We start from the raw sequence: 17860 nt of genomic DNA, 5'->3' as shown, positions 1-17860 counted from the left end.
AATATTTTAGAAAGTCTCAATGCGGTTGTGGACGGTGACGGCGGCAATATGTCATGACATGGAAAATCAATCATGTCACAATTTCTCAAATAAGATGTTGACAACAATTCGGATGTCAGAAAGCAATAATGTTGCACAGTCGAATACGTATGCATGTATGAGTCGGCGCTGATTTCGTAGAATCATGCATTAAGGCATGCAATAACGTTGGAATGACTCACCAGAGTCTCACCAGTTTTTTGTTTACTTTTTATATGTGTGTGATATACATTTCGCACTTTGCTGAACCTAAAATAATCAACTGGCGGCAGTGTAACGAGCTTTTAGCAACATGTTGCTGCGTGTGTTGACAATGCGCACGTGTGCTGTTGCTGTTGCTGTCGAGAGACAAATGTCAATTGCTTTGGATATGGAAAATTATGCCACCGACCACAATATAGGGTAGCTGGCGGGAAGTTTGTAAGGCAACAGCCGTCGACCACACCCAAAATGTGCCAGTGCGCCACTTGATCCTGGCGCTTGCTGGTGGACCAATATTATACTATTTGCTGTGTCTACAAAGTTGCTCTATATTTAGCCGCGGTTGCGGTTTGTTTGTCCACCATGTCTTTGCCATGATTTAGTTTTCAGCTATTATTTATTGTGGCTGTGGCACCCCATTGCGTCATCCTGGTGGCAGTGGCACTCGCTGCCAAAGTAAGGTAAATGCGACAATCTGCAGCCATATCCAGCCAGTCACACTCAGCGGTGGGTGGTGTCTTATTTTGATTTTGTTGCAAGCATATCTTTTTTCTTGCTGGTCAAATTTCAATATGCCACTTGCAACTGGTAACGGTGCGCGACCGGCTGTTGCATGTAGCGTATAACTGGTTACTTTTTAATTGCACGAAAATTATAAATCTAACGGCTGTTGTTGTTGTTGCTCCAAAAGTTGTCTGGAGTGAGCGGAAAATTTTGGTTGCCAAAGAAAAAAAGCCCAAAAACCAGCAGTCTAAATGTTGTTATTTATAAATAAGCATATATAAATATATAGATATGTATGTAGGCGCACGGGTGAAAAATCAGTCTGACACCGCCTGCCAGGTAGCTGCAGAAACAGAGATGTTGAAGACCACCCACCGCCGAAAATCTCAACAAATTTGCACTGCGGCAGCGATCAGCGCAGGCCTTCGGTGCAAAGAGCAATCGCTGCGCCGATATATATGTGTATCACTTATAATAAAAAATTCAGCAATAACAACAACAAATGTATGCAAAGAAACAATAGTTTATATATCTGTTTTTATGATTTATTAATATTGGTTGCAAACCAATTTTTCCGCCATAAAGTTGAGCTAATATTTCTTAAGTGATTGATCGTCGATCGTCGTATTGTTATTGTTGTTGTAAATGTATTAAATACAGTATGAATGACCGATGAGGTTAGCGGAACCATCATATTCCGGTTAACAAACAAATTCACAGCTAAAAGGTTATAAGACGACAAAAGTTTGAATAAATAAAAATCCAAAGATCAAGCTTTAGTACTCGGCTGTTAGTTATGTTTCTTATAGGGTGACTTTTTCGAATTTGGAAACAAACATGTCACACGGTGCCAAATTTAAAGACTAAAGAGGACCCAATAATTTGGTATAGTAGAGTCCCTATCGTCTTGCCGTGCTTCACGTAGTCGATGTAGATCAAACATTGAGATTTCAAAAAAACGGTGCACATAAACTTTTTGACCAATAGAACAGTACTTGTCTTCTTCGGAGCGGGTTCGGTCCGGTTGAAGTCCACTGTTCTTTGTTCTCTGGTGTGTAACAGTGGATGCAATGATATGACGCAGAAACTGGTACAGATTCTGCTTAAAAAACGTCTTAGCAAAGCGCTATAAAGTAGTCTCTCAGTTGCACTCTCTCGTTAATATTAAGAAACACTGGTAAACTGTATTAAATCTTTCGGATTCTGTAGTCTCGCAGAGTATTCTAGGTTTTGCAGTAAATTCTAGTTATATGTATTTCGCTCTCACTATATTTGATAGCAAACAGCTTCCGTCAATAAATTTGTTATTTTATTGCTTTATTGATATATTGAAAGCTCTTCATATACACCAATTGCTTACAAGCTGTAATTAATGGATCCATTACTGTGTTGAGTATTTGCTAAAAACAAATTGGCCAATAGTAAATTAGTCTACATGTGCTGCCTGTAGTCGTAGATGACCATTCTGCTCAGATGAATATGTATAATTCTATTTGTATTGCTCTTGTAAAGGCGCTCGCAAATTAGTAAAACAACACCTGACTGGAGTTGGCTGCCAAATCACATAGTGGTGGGCGTTTCAAGTGACTCCAAGCATAAGAAAGAAAGCTAGCAAGCATGTTAAGTTGTTTACGATGCAAACGGTTTGAAGCGAGTGGGCGTTACCGCAGTCATAGGTATACAAACATTTGTGGAATTGACTTGTGGAAGGGGCAACGATTGCACATGTCTTTAATTTGTGTATTTAAGCAACTAAAATTACGGTAAATTAATTCATTCTATGCTGCAAGTAAAAAAGTAGACGAAGAAGAAAAACCGCATTGTAGTCACCTTTTTCCGATTTTCCAAACACATTCCATTTTTGGTAGCACATGCATTTCGCTGCGAATGGCAATGCGCTCTCACGCTCACGCTGCCAGCCTGCATGGCATGGCGCAGCACATGCACGTGATCTTGACCACCAAATAAATATAACCGACTTAAAGTATGTACAAATATACATGCATTTGTGAAAACATAGCAAGCAGCAAGCAGGCAAATGAAAACACACGCGAAAGCTAAGGTGCGCGCTCTACAAAACCCTTTTTATGGCATGATCACGTGTGTGAACCCAGCACTGTTTTAAGCTCAACTTCAGTCTGCATATTTTGACAATTTTTTTATTTTATTGTTATATTTTTTTTCGACTTGTGAATTGTATTTGTTTGTTTTTGTATTGCTATTTGCACTCTTGACCGCGGCATCATTGTGTCACTCAAATGCGCATAATTTTATTAGTAGATTTATATTGATTCCGGCGATGAATTGCAGAAGTTATTATTTGGGGTTTGAAATCTTAACACCTACCTTAAAATTTTACATTTTACTTTGATCTTAAAATTTAAAATTGATAATATAAGGTTTATTTGAACCAATTACATTTTTTGAAAATATTACCTACCCGAGTTTAGTGAACTTTGGCGATGTCGATGACCCATCTGTTCACCTTTAGTAAAATCAGCAACCCTTTTTGATTTCAATCACATTTTTGTTTATCTCTAGCGAGGTCAGCAATCCTGAGGTCAATGAGCATTGGTGAGGTTAATGGCCTTTTTGTTTATGCTAGAGGCTAGTGAACAAACCTAGATCAAGGATCCTTTTGTTTAACTTTAGCGAAGTCCACAATCCTGAGGCCAATGATCCTTTTGTTTACCTTTAGCGAAGTCAACCACCCTAAGGTTAATAGTCTTTGGTGAGGTCAATGACCATTGTAACCACTAGGGATGGCAATAATCGTTGGTGTTGTGGACCTCGCTTAGGATCATTGACGAGTTTCAAAATAATAATCAGGTGTGGGGTTAGTTTTAAAAATTCTTCCTTATTTAATCACGTTGAGATTGAGAACGACAGACGGCGAAAAAATTAAGTGTTAAACTCGAACGCTTTAATATTACAGCGAACTGGACAGAGAACACATTTTTCCACAATTAAGTAATATTTTTAGAACGCTAAAAAGTACTTTAACTGTTCTAAACCCTCAATGTACAATACAGCATATTTTCTTCTCTATTAACATATATTTACATACTCATAGGTATAAACATTGAGAAGTTCAGTAATGATGAAGAACGGTGCATTGAAACAAAACAACAATATTCCTGCGAAATGAGTGGCGTGAGAGTAATGTATGCCGTCGTCACATAACTTTCTCGTTGGCATTTGCATGAGCGTCGCTGCAGTTGACATGTGGGCAGATGTAAACAAAAGTGCGTGTGCAAAGTGCAAGTGAAATTTAAGAGTGATAGTGTAAAAAATGAACAGTTCATATTAAATCATAGTTTGTTAAAAATAATTTTGATTCAAAGTAAATAAATAAAATTGTGAGATGAAACATAAAAATTAGTCTTGAGTGCTTAAAATGTGGTTTGCTGAATATTTGCTGCTGCTGCAGTGAATTCGGTTCTATTTGTTTTCGTGCCATTTGCTCGATTTTTAAACCCGTAGTGTGTTTGTATAAATAAGTAAAAAGTGAAAGTAAAATCATTGGTCATTTTTAGACTAATTAAGAGCGGGTGATGTTTTTGAGTTTATTCAATATTTAATTAAAGTAAAAGTTATTGAATTAGGTAAATACGTTTGTGTTGCAAGTTTTATGTGCTGTTTCACGTGTGATAAGTTTCCAACTGCAAAGTTATTCGCTGGTGAGATTTTGGTGAGTACACACAAGCATATATTATTAATTTATATTTTTATTATAACAAATATAATTATTAATTATTAACGCAATCATACAAAATACAAAACTTCAACTAAGTATAAGCCACTGAAGCCAACAATTTGCTACTTAAAATATTTGAGTTAAAAAAAAGCAAAAAATAACTTGCACACAAATTTATATACTTAAATACTCACATCGAAATCAACTAATTATAAGTTACTTTGTAACCAGTATACACCACAAGCGTAACTATGAAAGGGTTTTAATATTCTTTTCGTTCGAAAAATCACTCATACTCATACACATCAAAAAGTTTATTAAACATATTAATAACGTAAGTTGCAAGAGGCAAGATTTATTTAAAGGTTTTTGATACATTTTTTTGATAATTAACTGTTTTCGCCGTATAAAATTCTAATTCTTTCTTTGAATTTTTGGCGTTATCAAGATATTTTTTGCATTCATAAATAACTTTTTCTTCCTTAAGGATCTTATTTTACGTCTCTGCTTATTATTTAAAAATGCTTCAAATTGTAAAGCATCTAGTGTTTATTCAGGAAGGAAATATCCAAAATATATTCGGTTTCAACACAAGTAATGATATTCAAGAATATAGATACAAGTAATGATTCTGTTCCATAAGTTCATAAATTTAAATTATTGTCTTTCGATATCAATAATTTGCGAATAAATTCAGGCCAAATCTTTATTTATTGCATTAGTTAAAAAAATTCTTATTTGTAAGCTGAAAAAAACCCTGAATTAAACCTGGGCATTAACTTCATTTATATAATATTACATATCATTACTTCTTTCTAACTGTATCACTGCCACACAAACCCCATAAACTGCGCTAATACGACACACAACTCAATTTCATCACGATAAAGTGTATTTGACATTAATACACACTTGTGTGCAAAATAAGTGCAAATAAGCACTAACAAATGTGTGGTGAAGCAAAGGACAAAATGCCCGAAATAGACGAAATACCAAAAAATCAGACTATCAGGCGATCAACCAAATGGAATGCACGTCTGACGCGCATACGGGACACCATAGCGCACAGAAATGATGGTGCAGCGTGCATGGAAACATGTCAACACCAGTTGTCAACAGCAATTACAACGCCAACAGCAGTTACAATGTGCAAAAGCGCCCGCAACAGGAGTTGCAACAGAAGCTGCAAGACGACAGGCACAAAAAACTGTTTGCCACAAAACGAAAAAACGCTAATAATACTGTGAGCATGCATACAAAAAGCCGGTGAACTGACTGACGGACAGTCTGCCAGCCATTGGTGACACAAAGATATGCCGACTTGGCGCTTGAGTGGCGGCTGAGTGACGATGTGGCATGCATACGTATATATATATATATATATGTGTGTAAATGGCAGACACGATGGACAAATGGATTGTGGCACAGCATTCAGCAGTATGTTGCATGTGCGCAAACTTGTTGCTGCTGTTGCGGATGCTAATGGTGGTGAGTTGTTGGCAATGCTGATGACGTTGGAGTGCTGGTTTGGCGTTGGTGGGCGCCGCCACTCAGCCGCAAGTGACAATTATTGGCTACGGTGGTAGCTGATGAACGGTTCGTTGAGCTAAAGTATAGCAGCAAATGATTTCAGCTCTTGTTCTTGTCTCAGCTGCTGTGTTGGCAGCCAGGTATTAATTAAAGTGAAATGGTCGCCACCGCCTCCAGCCAGTTGTTTGTTAGCCAGCCGACGCTTGCTGCTTGCCGCAGGGCTGGCAGTGTTGGCGTCAATGGCAAATGCGCTGTAAAGTGTGTCTTTCTAGCGTTAATTTATGCAGGCGGCGGATCGCCAGCTGCTAGTGGCCGCATTTTCGAGCTTCGCGGCTGTCTGCGCATTCGGTAGCATTTGGCCGCAACAAATCATTCAAATTGATCGCGCGTTTTTGTCAAATTTATTTATATGACCAGCACATATGTATAGTTGCAAATATGTGTAGTACAAATGCGGCGTCGTACCTCACACTTCGCAACCACATCGCTCTCGTGCTGCCGTTCGGTGATATTGTGAAAGGTTGGTCCGTCATAGCAATCGATTTAGCATATTTTCGCTTCAAATTATTGTATTTGTTTAATTTTTTACTAATGCGCACAACATGACTGTGGCATGCAACATGCCATATGCCATATGCCACATGCCACATATAGTAAATGGCGTGCAATCGTTATATTCCATTTAGAAAGTCTTTCCTAGTTCACTTGCTTGGGTGGAGCCATAGTCGCCGCCATAGTAGCCTCAACTTGCCACACTTGTGCGGCAACAACTCATACATGCCTGACGTTCAATCTGCCAATGTCAATTTACATTCCAAATCAGCGGTAACTCTCGCGATATGGCACGCAATGTGTCGCAAACGACGATATGCGCCCAGTCGCACACGCGCATGCGCATTCACATATCTACAAACTATGCAAAAAAGATGTATGCAGATTTTAACGGCATCCCACATTGTAACAACATGCACATGTGCCACCGTTGCGGCGCGTGAACAACTAGGTCATTTAATAAACTTATGTGTAGTAGTGATTTTATTATTCTAATTCCGTCAGTCACAGTGATGGCAGCCCCCGCACGTGCGCTTTTGCACTTGCCAGCTGGCAGAAATGCCTTTCTCTCTCTCCGCTAACATTTGTACGCACTTTTCACACATTTTTCTTTTAAGCTTTCGATTTCTCCACAAATAAAAAATGTACCCATTGATCTGGGTCAAAAACGTCATGCTGAGTTCAAAACGGATCACTTTTTTTTCAAAAGGATGATATTTCTTATACGTGGAGTAGAGCTGAGCACGTGGCTTCCAAAAAAAATGCAGCTAAAGTATAGCGGTAAAAGTTGCTCGAAGTAGTATGCAGAAACTTGGTACAATGATTGTTTCCGTGAAATGTGAATATGAGCTTTTACTAAGCTTGGTAACAATAGACAAAACTAAGCTTAAATTTTGTTTCTGATATGAGAAAGTTTCTCATAAAGTTCATCCAAAGAATCCTGTTCGGCTCGTACTTTTATGACCAAGGAGAGGATAGTTTGCACCAAACATATTGATCTCAGTGAAATCCTAACAGTTGACGTACCTATTCTCCTAGTAGTTCGACGGGTTTTGAGAGAATATAGATCGATTTTAGCAAAAAACAACAAAATTGGGAAGAAATAGAGAGAGAGAGAAATAAAGAGAGGGAAACTTGTGGCGTCTATTTAAAGATATTTCCTTTATTAGGTCCGAGAAAACCTTGCAAGCCCGTTTTTCCAGTCAAATTTTTGGGTTCTACGTCTCAAAATATTTTTAAGCGACTGTTTGTGAAAATTTAAAAGCTATTCGACAAAAAGGTTTGTAAATCTTTGCTTGCATATCTAACAATTTTACGATAATCGGTTTCGGTTTAAGGATCTATGGAGCGCTGCTCATGCTTTTGTATGCGGTTAAAGTGAAGTTCTTTCGGGTCTCCTGGTCTTTTGAAATGATAACTATGCAAAAGCCCACCCAAAGAATAAACTGGTTTATCAGAGCAAGAAAATACTACAAATTTAAAGTTAATTAATCTTTCCACTAATCTAGACTGTTCTCCACCACAAATTTAAAGTGATTAGATAACATTAATTAATCTATCCACTAATCTAGACTGTTCTCACTGCCGATTTATAAAGCAGCTGTTTTTGACTAACCGATCGAAGCTGTGGAATTTTTTCTGGCCACAACTCTATTAGATCGGCTTCGGCAGCCTCACTCCACATTACTCTTCTCTTTTTGTTACTAAATATTTTCTGCCATTTTCGTTTATTTACTTGATATTGCTTTAATTTTTCACTTTTCATTATATTTGTTTTCATTTTGACAGTTTGTAGAATCTAAATCAGCTGTGATAATGGAGAAATTTCCCTACTGACAAACAGAGGTCGCTAAATCACAGTCGCGTAGGGATATTACGAGTAGATTAGCTTCAAATCTCCTCGGTGAGGAGATTAACACGTGTTATTTTTGTATGGCAAAATCTTACTAAATCTAGTATATTAGTGTGATCATCTACTCAACAGCCAAAATCTCGTAATTAAGTGTCGGTCGGTACATAGTATAATCAACAATTCATAAGTTGAAATAGTGTGACATTTGCAACAGTTCTGTGCTAAGCTGCAAGGTTCTTTGGTTTAAAAAGTAAATCTCGACATTTCCTTGCGCTCGCATATTAGTCTCATCTTGTTAACCGTGTGTCGAAGCAACTAAGTAATGCGAACGTATTGTTGTTGCACGGATGGATAAATTAGCGCGCCGCAAGTTACTTTGCGTGCCGCGGTCACACTGTCAAGCTGGCGTGCCCCGTTTACCTGTGACTTCCTTGAAATCATCTCATTTCGCAGCAATTCGTTACAGCTCATTTGCGCGGAGCGCGCAGAAAATACTTACAACATTTAGCTGCAATACCTTTGTTTGGTTTAATTTTTATTATTTTTAAAAAGCAACGCTCCGCTTAAGAGAATAGGCGAATGCTGATTTCGGCATAGCTTCAATGGTGGATGTGTATTTGGTATGCGGTGCAGTTGGGGTTGGCCATTATCAGGTGTTTTCTGTGTCTCACGAATTGGTACCGACACACATACACGAACGACGTGTGTTCACCGGCAAATTCGCTATTCATTTATACGCGACGTGTCACCGATTAACTTTGCCGCTACGCCTGACCAAATCTTTTAGCTTTGAGCTCGCAAAATAAATGTATTTGGTGCTGTGCTGCTGCTGCAACCAGGTCGACTGCGCGCCTGCTTGCCTGATTCACTACCGATTTGGCTATTTGGCAGGCATGGAAATGGATTTCCTTTTGCTCCAAAGCGTTTGGTTTGCCCCGTTTCATTTTGTTTGCTCGCGCTCCTTCGCTCTTCGCTTTTGCTCAACCGCTTCTGATGGTGGGTGATAAATGTGGCCTAGAGCAGCGGTTTAGGGTCTCCACCTTTAATCACATGTGTGTCGGCAGGCAGCATGTGGACTAATATATGTTTAGTTCGTAGTCTAAATAGCAAGTTGCAGGGCATTGTTGTTGTGTTGCAAGTTAAAAGCCTAGCACTGCCTTCCGTTGAAATTAGTTATTCACGCGCGCCTCGTTTAAGAGACAACATCCTTAAATACTATACTTACTGAGCGCTGCAACGGTGTATAGCGTGTATATGTGTGTGTGTGTTTTTATTGTTGTCTGCTTTTGTTTCAATGGGCATGCCGTCGCTGGTGCTGGTGCAAATGTTGCCGCTGATGCTGCATCGGCTTTTGGTGGCACATATGGCACCCATTGTTGCCTTCGCCATATATTCACATTGACTAAATGCTACTATACACTTACCTGTGTGTTTGTGTGTTTGCGCTTGTGTCCCAAGATTTTACTCATTTGCTCATGCCGCCAATGATGATCGTGCCGCTGATGCTGACTGCTGCCTATTAACTACTAGCTACTTGCCTGTCCGTTTTTGCCCTAGCAGCCTGGCTGCTGTCATTGCTGGCTTATCAGCAGCCTCCATGCAATGCCCACTAGCTGTGCCGTTTGCCTGCTCTACTTGCCACATGTTGCATGTATATACATGTGTATAGATAGCAGTGCATATGTGCACCCACCATTTTCGCTACCTTTTTGCACACTTTTCGGCCGCTTTTGCTTAATGGTTAATGGCTTATTTCCTTGAAATGCGCCTCTCATGCGACCGAAAATGCTGGGTAATTAACCTGAACCATGTTAATGAACTTAACAAAACATTTATGCAGATTTAACTGCTGTTGCTGCTGCTACCACCGCTTCGCCTGCTGCTGTTGCTGCTCTGTCACAATGTTTTACAGTCAACATTTGTTGGTTTTGTTGTTGTTGTTATTGTTGCTGCTGTTTAGTTTGCGCTTAATGCGGCCGCTTCCCTTTTGCTAATGTGCGGACACATTTGTTGGAAATGAGGTTGTTTTCGTGTTGTTGACAATCTAATTAGAATACGTGCTGCACAAGTTGTTTTTGTTGCTGTCTTAACTACTTTAAATAATGTCATTTTTGTTGTGGCCATTTAATTGTTACTGTTGTTGGTATATTGCCTGTTGCTACACCATTTGCGATTTCAGGTTCATGGTGTTGACACATGTTTCCAAATGAAGTTCGTCGATTGTCGGCAGTTCACTCAGTCCTAGAAATTTGGTTGGTGTGTGATGTTGTCATTAGCACAAATAGGTAGTTTTGCTGTTATTGTCATTAGATGTTTTGTAAGGTGAATTTGAACCACCGTTTTAATTATACGAAATTATAGTCAATATAAATGTTCTAAGTAACTGTTCCAAAGAACCATCTTGATGGTCACCTTTTTCTTTCAGGAGTCTACAGCCCAGACCACTTTTATTTCAATTACAAAAGTATACCAAAGCAGCGTTGTTCTAACTTCTTTAGCTGGTCTGAAAAATGTTTTCCGAACTCTGCACAGTTAGCCTAATTCCACCGATTTGGTCGTAGCGTCGACGAAAGTGGAAACCGGTGCATTGTAGTGGTGAAAAAACCTGTTTGCTTATGTATATCGATTTTTTCAGCAAATCGGGGTCGTATCGGCCTCAATGATCGTTTTGCTTTGTTCCCGGTGGTCAATGTAGATACGTCAAAAAATGATTGTCATCACATTTCCGGCCGACAACCTCCATGGTTGCGGTTTTCGGGTCATCTGAGCGTGATTTATAAAAAAGAAGAGTCACCATAACAGGATCCGAGCGCTCTATGACTTTACTGAACGGTTTCCCTTCAAAAGGAGGAATCGAATCGACCAAAATAAAACTACCAGTCCAATTTGACTGAATTTATGCTGAAAGTAGCTTAAACTTGAGAAGTTACTATGATGAAACAAATTAATATCTAAACAAAACTACGAAAGAGTTTATACCTTCTCTAGCTCCTGTTTATCAAATATTTGGATCTACGTGGTTATGATGACTTTTTACCAATAGTTCCGGTAATTTTTTAAGATATCTTGCTGAGGAGATAATAATGAGATTTTCTAATGAAGTGCAGCTTTTCTCTAACCGTTTATAGTATGGAGCTAGAATTGACTAAACTCGTTCGAAGACTTAATATTTTTTGTATCAAGATATCTAAATTAAAATAAGGGCCCTGTTTTCTTGAGCATAGTATAATTCTTGCAAAAAATCATTAGTATTGCTTTAGTGCTTAACCTAAAGCCCGTAAAGCCTATACGATTATTTTCGTATCATACTCATGGGTTAGTGAGAGACTTATAATTGTAAAACTAAGCGGGAATATTTCGCTTCTCATTAGTATTAGACATTATGTTACTATAAATTTAATCTCAGTTAGGCATAATCACATATCCTTTCGATTTCACTACACAAGTTATGATATATGAAATCAGCCCATATATGTTTATATATCACCACTAACCGCCATATTAGCCGCATAATGACATGGCCTTTACAAGTACTAATATGAGCAAAAGATAACTGCGTTAACATTCATATACGCTGTTGTTGTATTTATGCTGGCAACATGAACTTTCGCTCCGCATGCAGTGATTGCTTCAACATAGCGTATGCCTACAGCTGCGCCTATGCCGCTGACATCCATAGTAGCAAACGAAATTTACGACAATTTCGTCTCAAGGCAGGCGACAGTGAACCGCCTGCGCTCGACCGTCGCCTGTCGCCGTCGAAAATGGCGAAAAAACATTAGCCCCAAAAAATCACAAACTTTGCTTATCCGTTAATGCGAATACAATGGTAATAATATAATTTACAAGTGGATTTTTTTGTAAATACGTTAAAGCCAGGCGTATAAATTGTCTGTGACCGCAGAGGTTGTGGGTTTTGAGAGAAGACGTATGCAGAGAGTGTGCTGCAGCTGAAGCCCACAAGTGACTAGAGTAAAAATTTTGAAGAAAGCCAAGTAAACCTCAAATGCATATAATGCCGTTACTGACAGTTGTCCAACTGACAGTCGTATAACAGTTGAAACTGCCAACGCCTGCGCTCTGTACCGAGTTGCATAGCCCCAATGCCAATGTCAGTGGTGAGGTGCTTTGATTTTTCTCTCCTTTCTTATTATTTGCGTTTTTACAATTTGTTGGCCGCTGATGGCTTTGGCATATTGTTGTCGTTCATATTGTCTGCTTGTCGGTCGATCGCTCGCTCAGACGGTCGTACACCTTGCCACATATGCGATTTTGATTGTATTGTTTGTCACCGCGTTGCTGCTCTCAAATGTGGTGGCGCTCTGATCGACAAGCAACAATAGCGAAATTGTTGTCAAATGCCAAATAAAAGTGGTAAAAGTTTTTTGTTACGACAATTGTCAATGCTGTCATTGACATGAATTGCCGCATGCCAATTGTCGTTCGTTTGTTGACTAGTTTTACTGCCGCCTGCGTGTCTTTTGCGCTTAAAGTTGGCTGCAGTTTTCTATCGATAACATTAATGTGCTCATTTTATCGAAAAAGTGCTTACTTACAACAACTAAATTATTAGCTATGCTAGGCGATTTGTATCTATTTAGTTTTGACTACTAATTATAAGAAGCCAATACATTTATGCGAACGCTGAGAAAAATGAACCTCGAATATTAGTTGGTTTATAATGAAATTTTCAGGTCTATTCATGAGGTTAGATCTGAAGAAAAAGTGGCTGCGAAATTAGCTGATGCAAATTGTTTTTCCTTTGCATTGATTTTTTTGCTTCGTTTAACGCAGACCCCCGATAAGTCTAATACAGGTTATGTTATATCACAGAACATATAGTTTCAATAGGAACGATACGTGTTTTTCAGCCATAGCTTCGTTTTCTGGAGGTTAGTATTTCAAGTTGGCGGGCATTGTTTCTGAAATAACCTAGAGTCTAGCGTATCTTTACTTGTTGTTGGTTGAGGGATAAGAGTATTGTTTTCGTAATATTTCGGATTACAACTATTCAGAATGAAGAATCTTTTGCCAAAAAATCCAGCGTAGATTTAAAATGTGGCCCGGCTAGGAACTTCTACATAGACATATTATTCCCTTAAAAACTTCACAAAGAGCCAATGAGCCTATGTTTTTCTCATTCTCTCTTTAATCGCTTTAACGGCAGCTCTTACTTTAAGAAATATATCAGAAATTCGCCAGAAACCTTCTTTATACTTCTATGCTGAATAAAGTAAATAACCCCTTAAAAATTTTACAATATTTTATTCGCTGAGTTCGCTCCATAATTTGTGGAAGTATGTTATTTTTGTGTTTTTTGTACAGAAAATGGTTCGAGGTTGAAATTTAAGAGCGCTTATATAGTCGTCATCTTGAACCAATACGGGTAGACATTTTTTGTTTGTGGAGATCTCTTTGTAAACTTTTCAGCCGGTCAGTCACAGTCAGTGTAGTATATATAACTGCAGCCAAGCGCAGAACTATTCTTTATTTAACCTTATTGAGACAAGATCAGTAAATCAAGAAAGTTTTTATAAAATAATATTTCAAAAAAATCTTATATATTTACAATATGCAAGCCCTTAATATGAAAGTAAAGCAAGTCAATAAGAACACTCTAAGTCAATGCGCCACAGGATGCTAAGAAGAAAGTGCTCAAAAGTTTGCAGTAAAACACTAAGTGAAAGAAAACAGTTAGTGGGTGGTCCCGTTATGTCTTTAACTAACGGTTATTGCTCTAAAACACTTTTCATTGATCGCGCTGAGTTGACCCAGAAATCGATTGATTAATTACAACTCGCTTTAAAAAATTAAAAATTAACTCTTACTAATGAGCACCTGAAAGCTCCCACTCACCTCCGAGTAGTTTCCGCTCCCACACTGTCACTCAAATATACAAGTATAACATCTATCAAGTGCTATTTAGAAGTATCTAAAAATCATGTTCACAAACAAACACATCAGTCTCAAGTGCGATATATTCTAAGCCATACAAAAACAAAAACTCCAGCAGTCGACTCAGCCTAAAAGCAACGTTTATAAAACAATTTATTTGTGGCTCATTTAAGGCACTAACGGTGTTAACACCTTTTCTGTGGCTTGTACTAATTAATATTGAGTAAAGTGATTGCTGTTTGGATATCGGTTGGGAGAGAATGGATTGTAGCGCTGTTGGTAGGAGAGCAGGAGGAGCACAGTATATTGGACAAGGCACGCATGCGCATCGTAGAATAGATTTCCAGCAGTCGCACTGTGTGTGGCAGCAACAATATGTGATAGAAGTGCAAAGCCAAGCAAATAGATGGAGAATACACAAAATCGGTTAGTGGGTATTTCGGCGTACAATGAATGCGGGCAGAACGCTGTTGGAAGCTCGTAGCTGTAAAAAGCTAACTGTTTACAAACACATATATGCTTGTTCAAATTTTTTTTGAACCAAAAAGAAAGAATTTCTTTGCCCACAAGCGCTAAGGAGGCGGCGGCGTGCCGCAGGCTTACATTGCTGGCTGCTAAGCGAAGCTTTAAAATGAAAATTGTGTTTTTCTGCTTTTGAACAGAAATGCTAGAGAAAAAAAACGGAACAAAATAAATTGTAATAGAAAGCGCGCCTCACATTATTGACGTGCCATTGTCGACTGATTGACTCGCTCACTAAGTGACCACCTTCATGTAAACAAATGCTCATTGGCTTGTATGTATGGGTGTGACTGATTGCTGGATAGGCGATGTGAGTGCATCATTGATTGACTGACTTTCATTTGCCTATACAGTTAGTTAATGCCTCATTATGTTGCATCTGTGTGTGTGTGTGTGTGTGTTTGTGTGTAGGTGCGTGCAACATCTCCTCAGCATGAATGGTTGCATTAAAGAATGAATGCAATCACAGTCAAAAACGATTAATCAATCAAAAGCTCATTGCTGCCAGATGGACACAAACCAAATGCGCTTTACATTTATATACAAGTATATATTTATGTGTATTTGATTTGTTTTACAATTTTCATTTAGATTTTGTAAAACAATATTTTTTTGTCTACGACATTGATGACTGTTTTGTCGATTCGTGTAGACTCGTTTTTATGCCCAACATTTAAAGTCGCAAGTCTGATTATGAGTTTTGGAACTCTATACAATATAGCTTGATGCGAATTTCGCATGAAAACTAAAAAATATTAAAACTCCTTATGGGGTGTGTGTCGTCCATATTATACATGGCGAAGGTTTTATCAATTAGTTTGTTTAAATCTTTTGAAACCAGATAATTCTTTCTTTCCATCTCGCTTGGAATACGATCAAACAATCGCTCATTTCGGTAGCAAAACTTTGCTGAGCGATGGCGACCATTTTGCACTGTCTCACGACGTTTATATTCGTAAAGAAAATTCCTTCGAGATCCAAAAATGTTCGGGGTTAGTAGCGAAGCCATCATTAGGCTAATTTTGCGAAACAAAATGAAACAGTCGATGAATGTTGTTTCAATATATGTTCCGGGTAGAATAGTTAGTCAGTTTATACTAAAAATTCGCTGTGCATCTGATGTCTAAATAAGTTGACTTTGCGTAACACTCCAGATTTGACTCCCCTGACTTCTTTTTGCGAGGTTATTTAAAGGAAAAGTAAACGTTAGCCAGTCCTCTGACCATTAGCGAGCTCAAGACAAACATTCGTGCCGAAATCGTCGTTATACTGCTTGGGATGCTTAGAAAAGTTATGAAATGAAGCTAATATTGCTGTGATCTATAAAGGCTGTCTTATTAAGTTGATATTCGAGTTAAATCGTAAACGGTCGAGTGAAATTAAATTATCTGAAAAATTAAAGGATGTGAATTCAGCATCCCACTTTGACCATATTGGAGAGCAATAGCTTGTGTCTTTTAGCTAAGGTATGCGCATAGTTTTCAAGTTCTGTGCTGTAAACTTTATTATAGTAATTTAGTTGAAAACCTTTTATATCTATACACTCTCTTCTTTTTATTTGGGAAGTTTACTTCAAAATACTACATATCACAGGTTTTATTAAGCAGAATACCCACAATCAGTTGTATAACTATTGGGCATAAAAGTTTCGACTTCACTCGTTGCCTACACCTACTTACGCTTTTATAACTCGATTGTACTGTCATGCCACCATGACATACCAACATTGCCTCCCCGCGAAGTAGACAATTTGGTGCGGTCAGCGGGTGTGCTTTGCGTCGCGCATTGCGTTGCACTTGCTGCTTTGTGCATTGTTGCCACAGCAACGCCAACTCATCACAACTCATTAATTGCTGAGGTGCGGCATGAAAATTGAACGCATCAATTTTAGAGAAATAATCAAATGATGCGTTAATGAATTGGGCGTCAAATTGTTGTTTAACGCTTTTGTACGAGTGCCACAAATACCAGCCGCATATATGTAACTATGTGTGTGTGCATGCTTATGACCTCTTTGGGCGGCAATATTTTTGTTGGCCGTTTGCAGGTGTTTGAAAAATTAGTGAGGGCTTTATTGCATTGTGCCACTTTTCCTTTGAAGATTGCACCACGATTAATAACAACAGCTGCTTGCTGTCTATCGAAATTGTTGACTCGAAGACAACAGCGCCATGAATATCAACTAATGAATTGGTTGGCGGGTAAATAAGAATTAAATACAATGTGGTTAATACTCGTTTGCGAAATTGTTAAAAACAAGTGAGCGGAATTTATGTTTCATTTAATATGTTAGATTAGTCTAGAGCCCTCAAAAAGCGTCTAATTAGGTTTGATAATTTATTTTGAAAGCAAAGAGAAGTGCATCGAATTACGGTTTTTCATATATTTTTTTCACTGAATTAAACCCAAAAAAAAAAGTATGCAATATTAATTAGTTCACAACAACTGCTGGCGTTTACCTGAATTCGTATAACTTTTCCTCGCACTGATTATTTATTTAAATAAAAATATGTCAACGAATGCAAAATTGTTGAAGCGTGCGCCAAGCAATCACTGATTGCCCACAAGTAACCAGGAAATAGTGTGAAAATCACTGTTACACAAAAGTGCGGTTAAGTCAACGGCGCAGGCTAATCAGTACACAGTAGCAGATGGCGTGAAATAAAATGTCCAAAAATTGCAGACGCAAGCACAGCCGATATGTAAATACTCATTATATTTATAGCAATATAAAAAAAGTTGTAAAGAGTTCAAAATTTCTGCGATAATTTTCAAAAACACCCGCTGATTATATGTGCTGCGCATAATCTGTGTCAGCAAACCACAGTGAAATCACCGCAGCGCATGTTGCATAATAGTTGTTGTTGTTGCAAAGTGTCAACCGCTGTTGCGATAATTAGTCGCACATACAGCACTATGCCGCATGCGTATATGCAACATGCACAACATTTGTGGCAACTTGTCTATTGCTTGCGTGCCTCGAAACGTCGATTTTGGCGGCGATTTTTATTATTTCTTCTTTTTTTTTTGTGTGTGTGTGTTGTTTTTTGACTACTTTTTTGTTTTGC

At 38.3% G+C, this 17860-nt stretch overlaps 1 protein-coding gene across 1 annotated transcript in view; it reads left to right on the top strand.

The window, feature by feature from the left end:
• Positions 1–17860, top strand: part of LOC106627583 (putative odorant-binding protein A5) — a 124669-nt gene that overhangs the window by 39110 nt on the left and 67699 nt on the right. The window contains exon 5 of the mRNA XM_070107302.1: positions 3818–4435. Within this exon, the coding sequence (XP_069963403.1) occupies positions 4376–4435 (60 nt within the window). The 5' untranslated portion in view covers positions 3818–4375. The remainder of the gene's footprint in view (positions 1–3817; positions 4436–17860) is intronic.

This window comes from Bactrocera oleae, chromosome 3 (assembly GCF_042242935.1).
Source record: "Bactrocera oleae isolate idBacOlea1 chromosome 3, idBacOlea1, whole genome shotgun sequence".
Lineage (NCBI taxonomy): Eukaryota > Metazoa > Arthropoda > Insecta > Diptera > Tephritidae > Bactrocera > Bactrocera oleae.
This window is presented reverse-complemented; position numbering and strand designations above follow the sequence as displayed.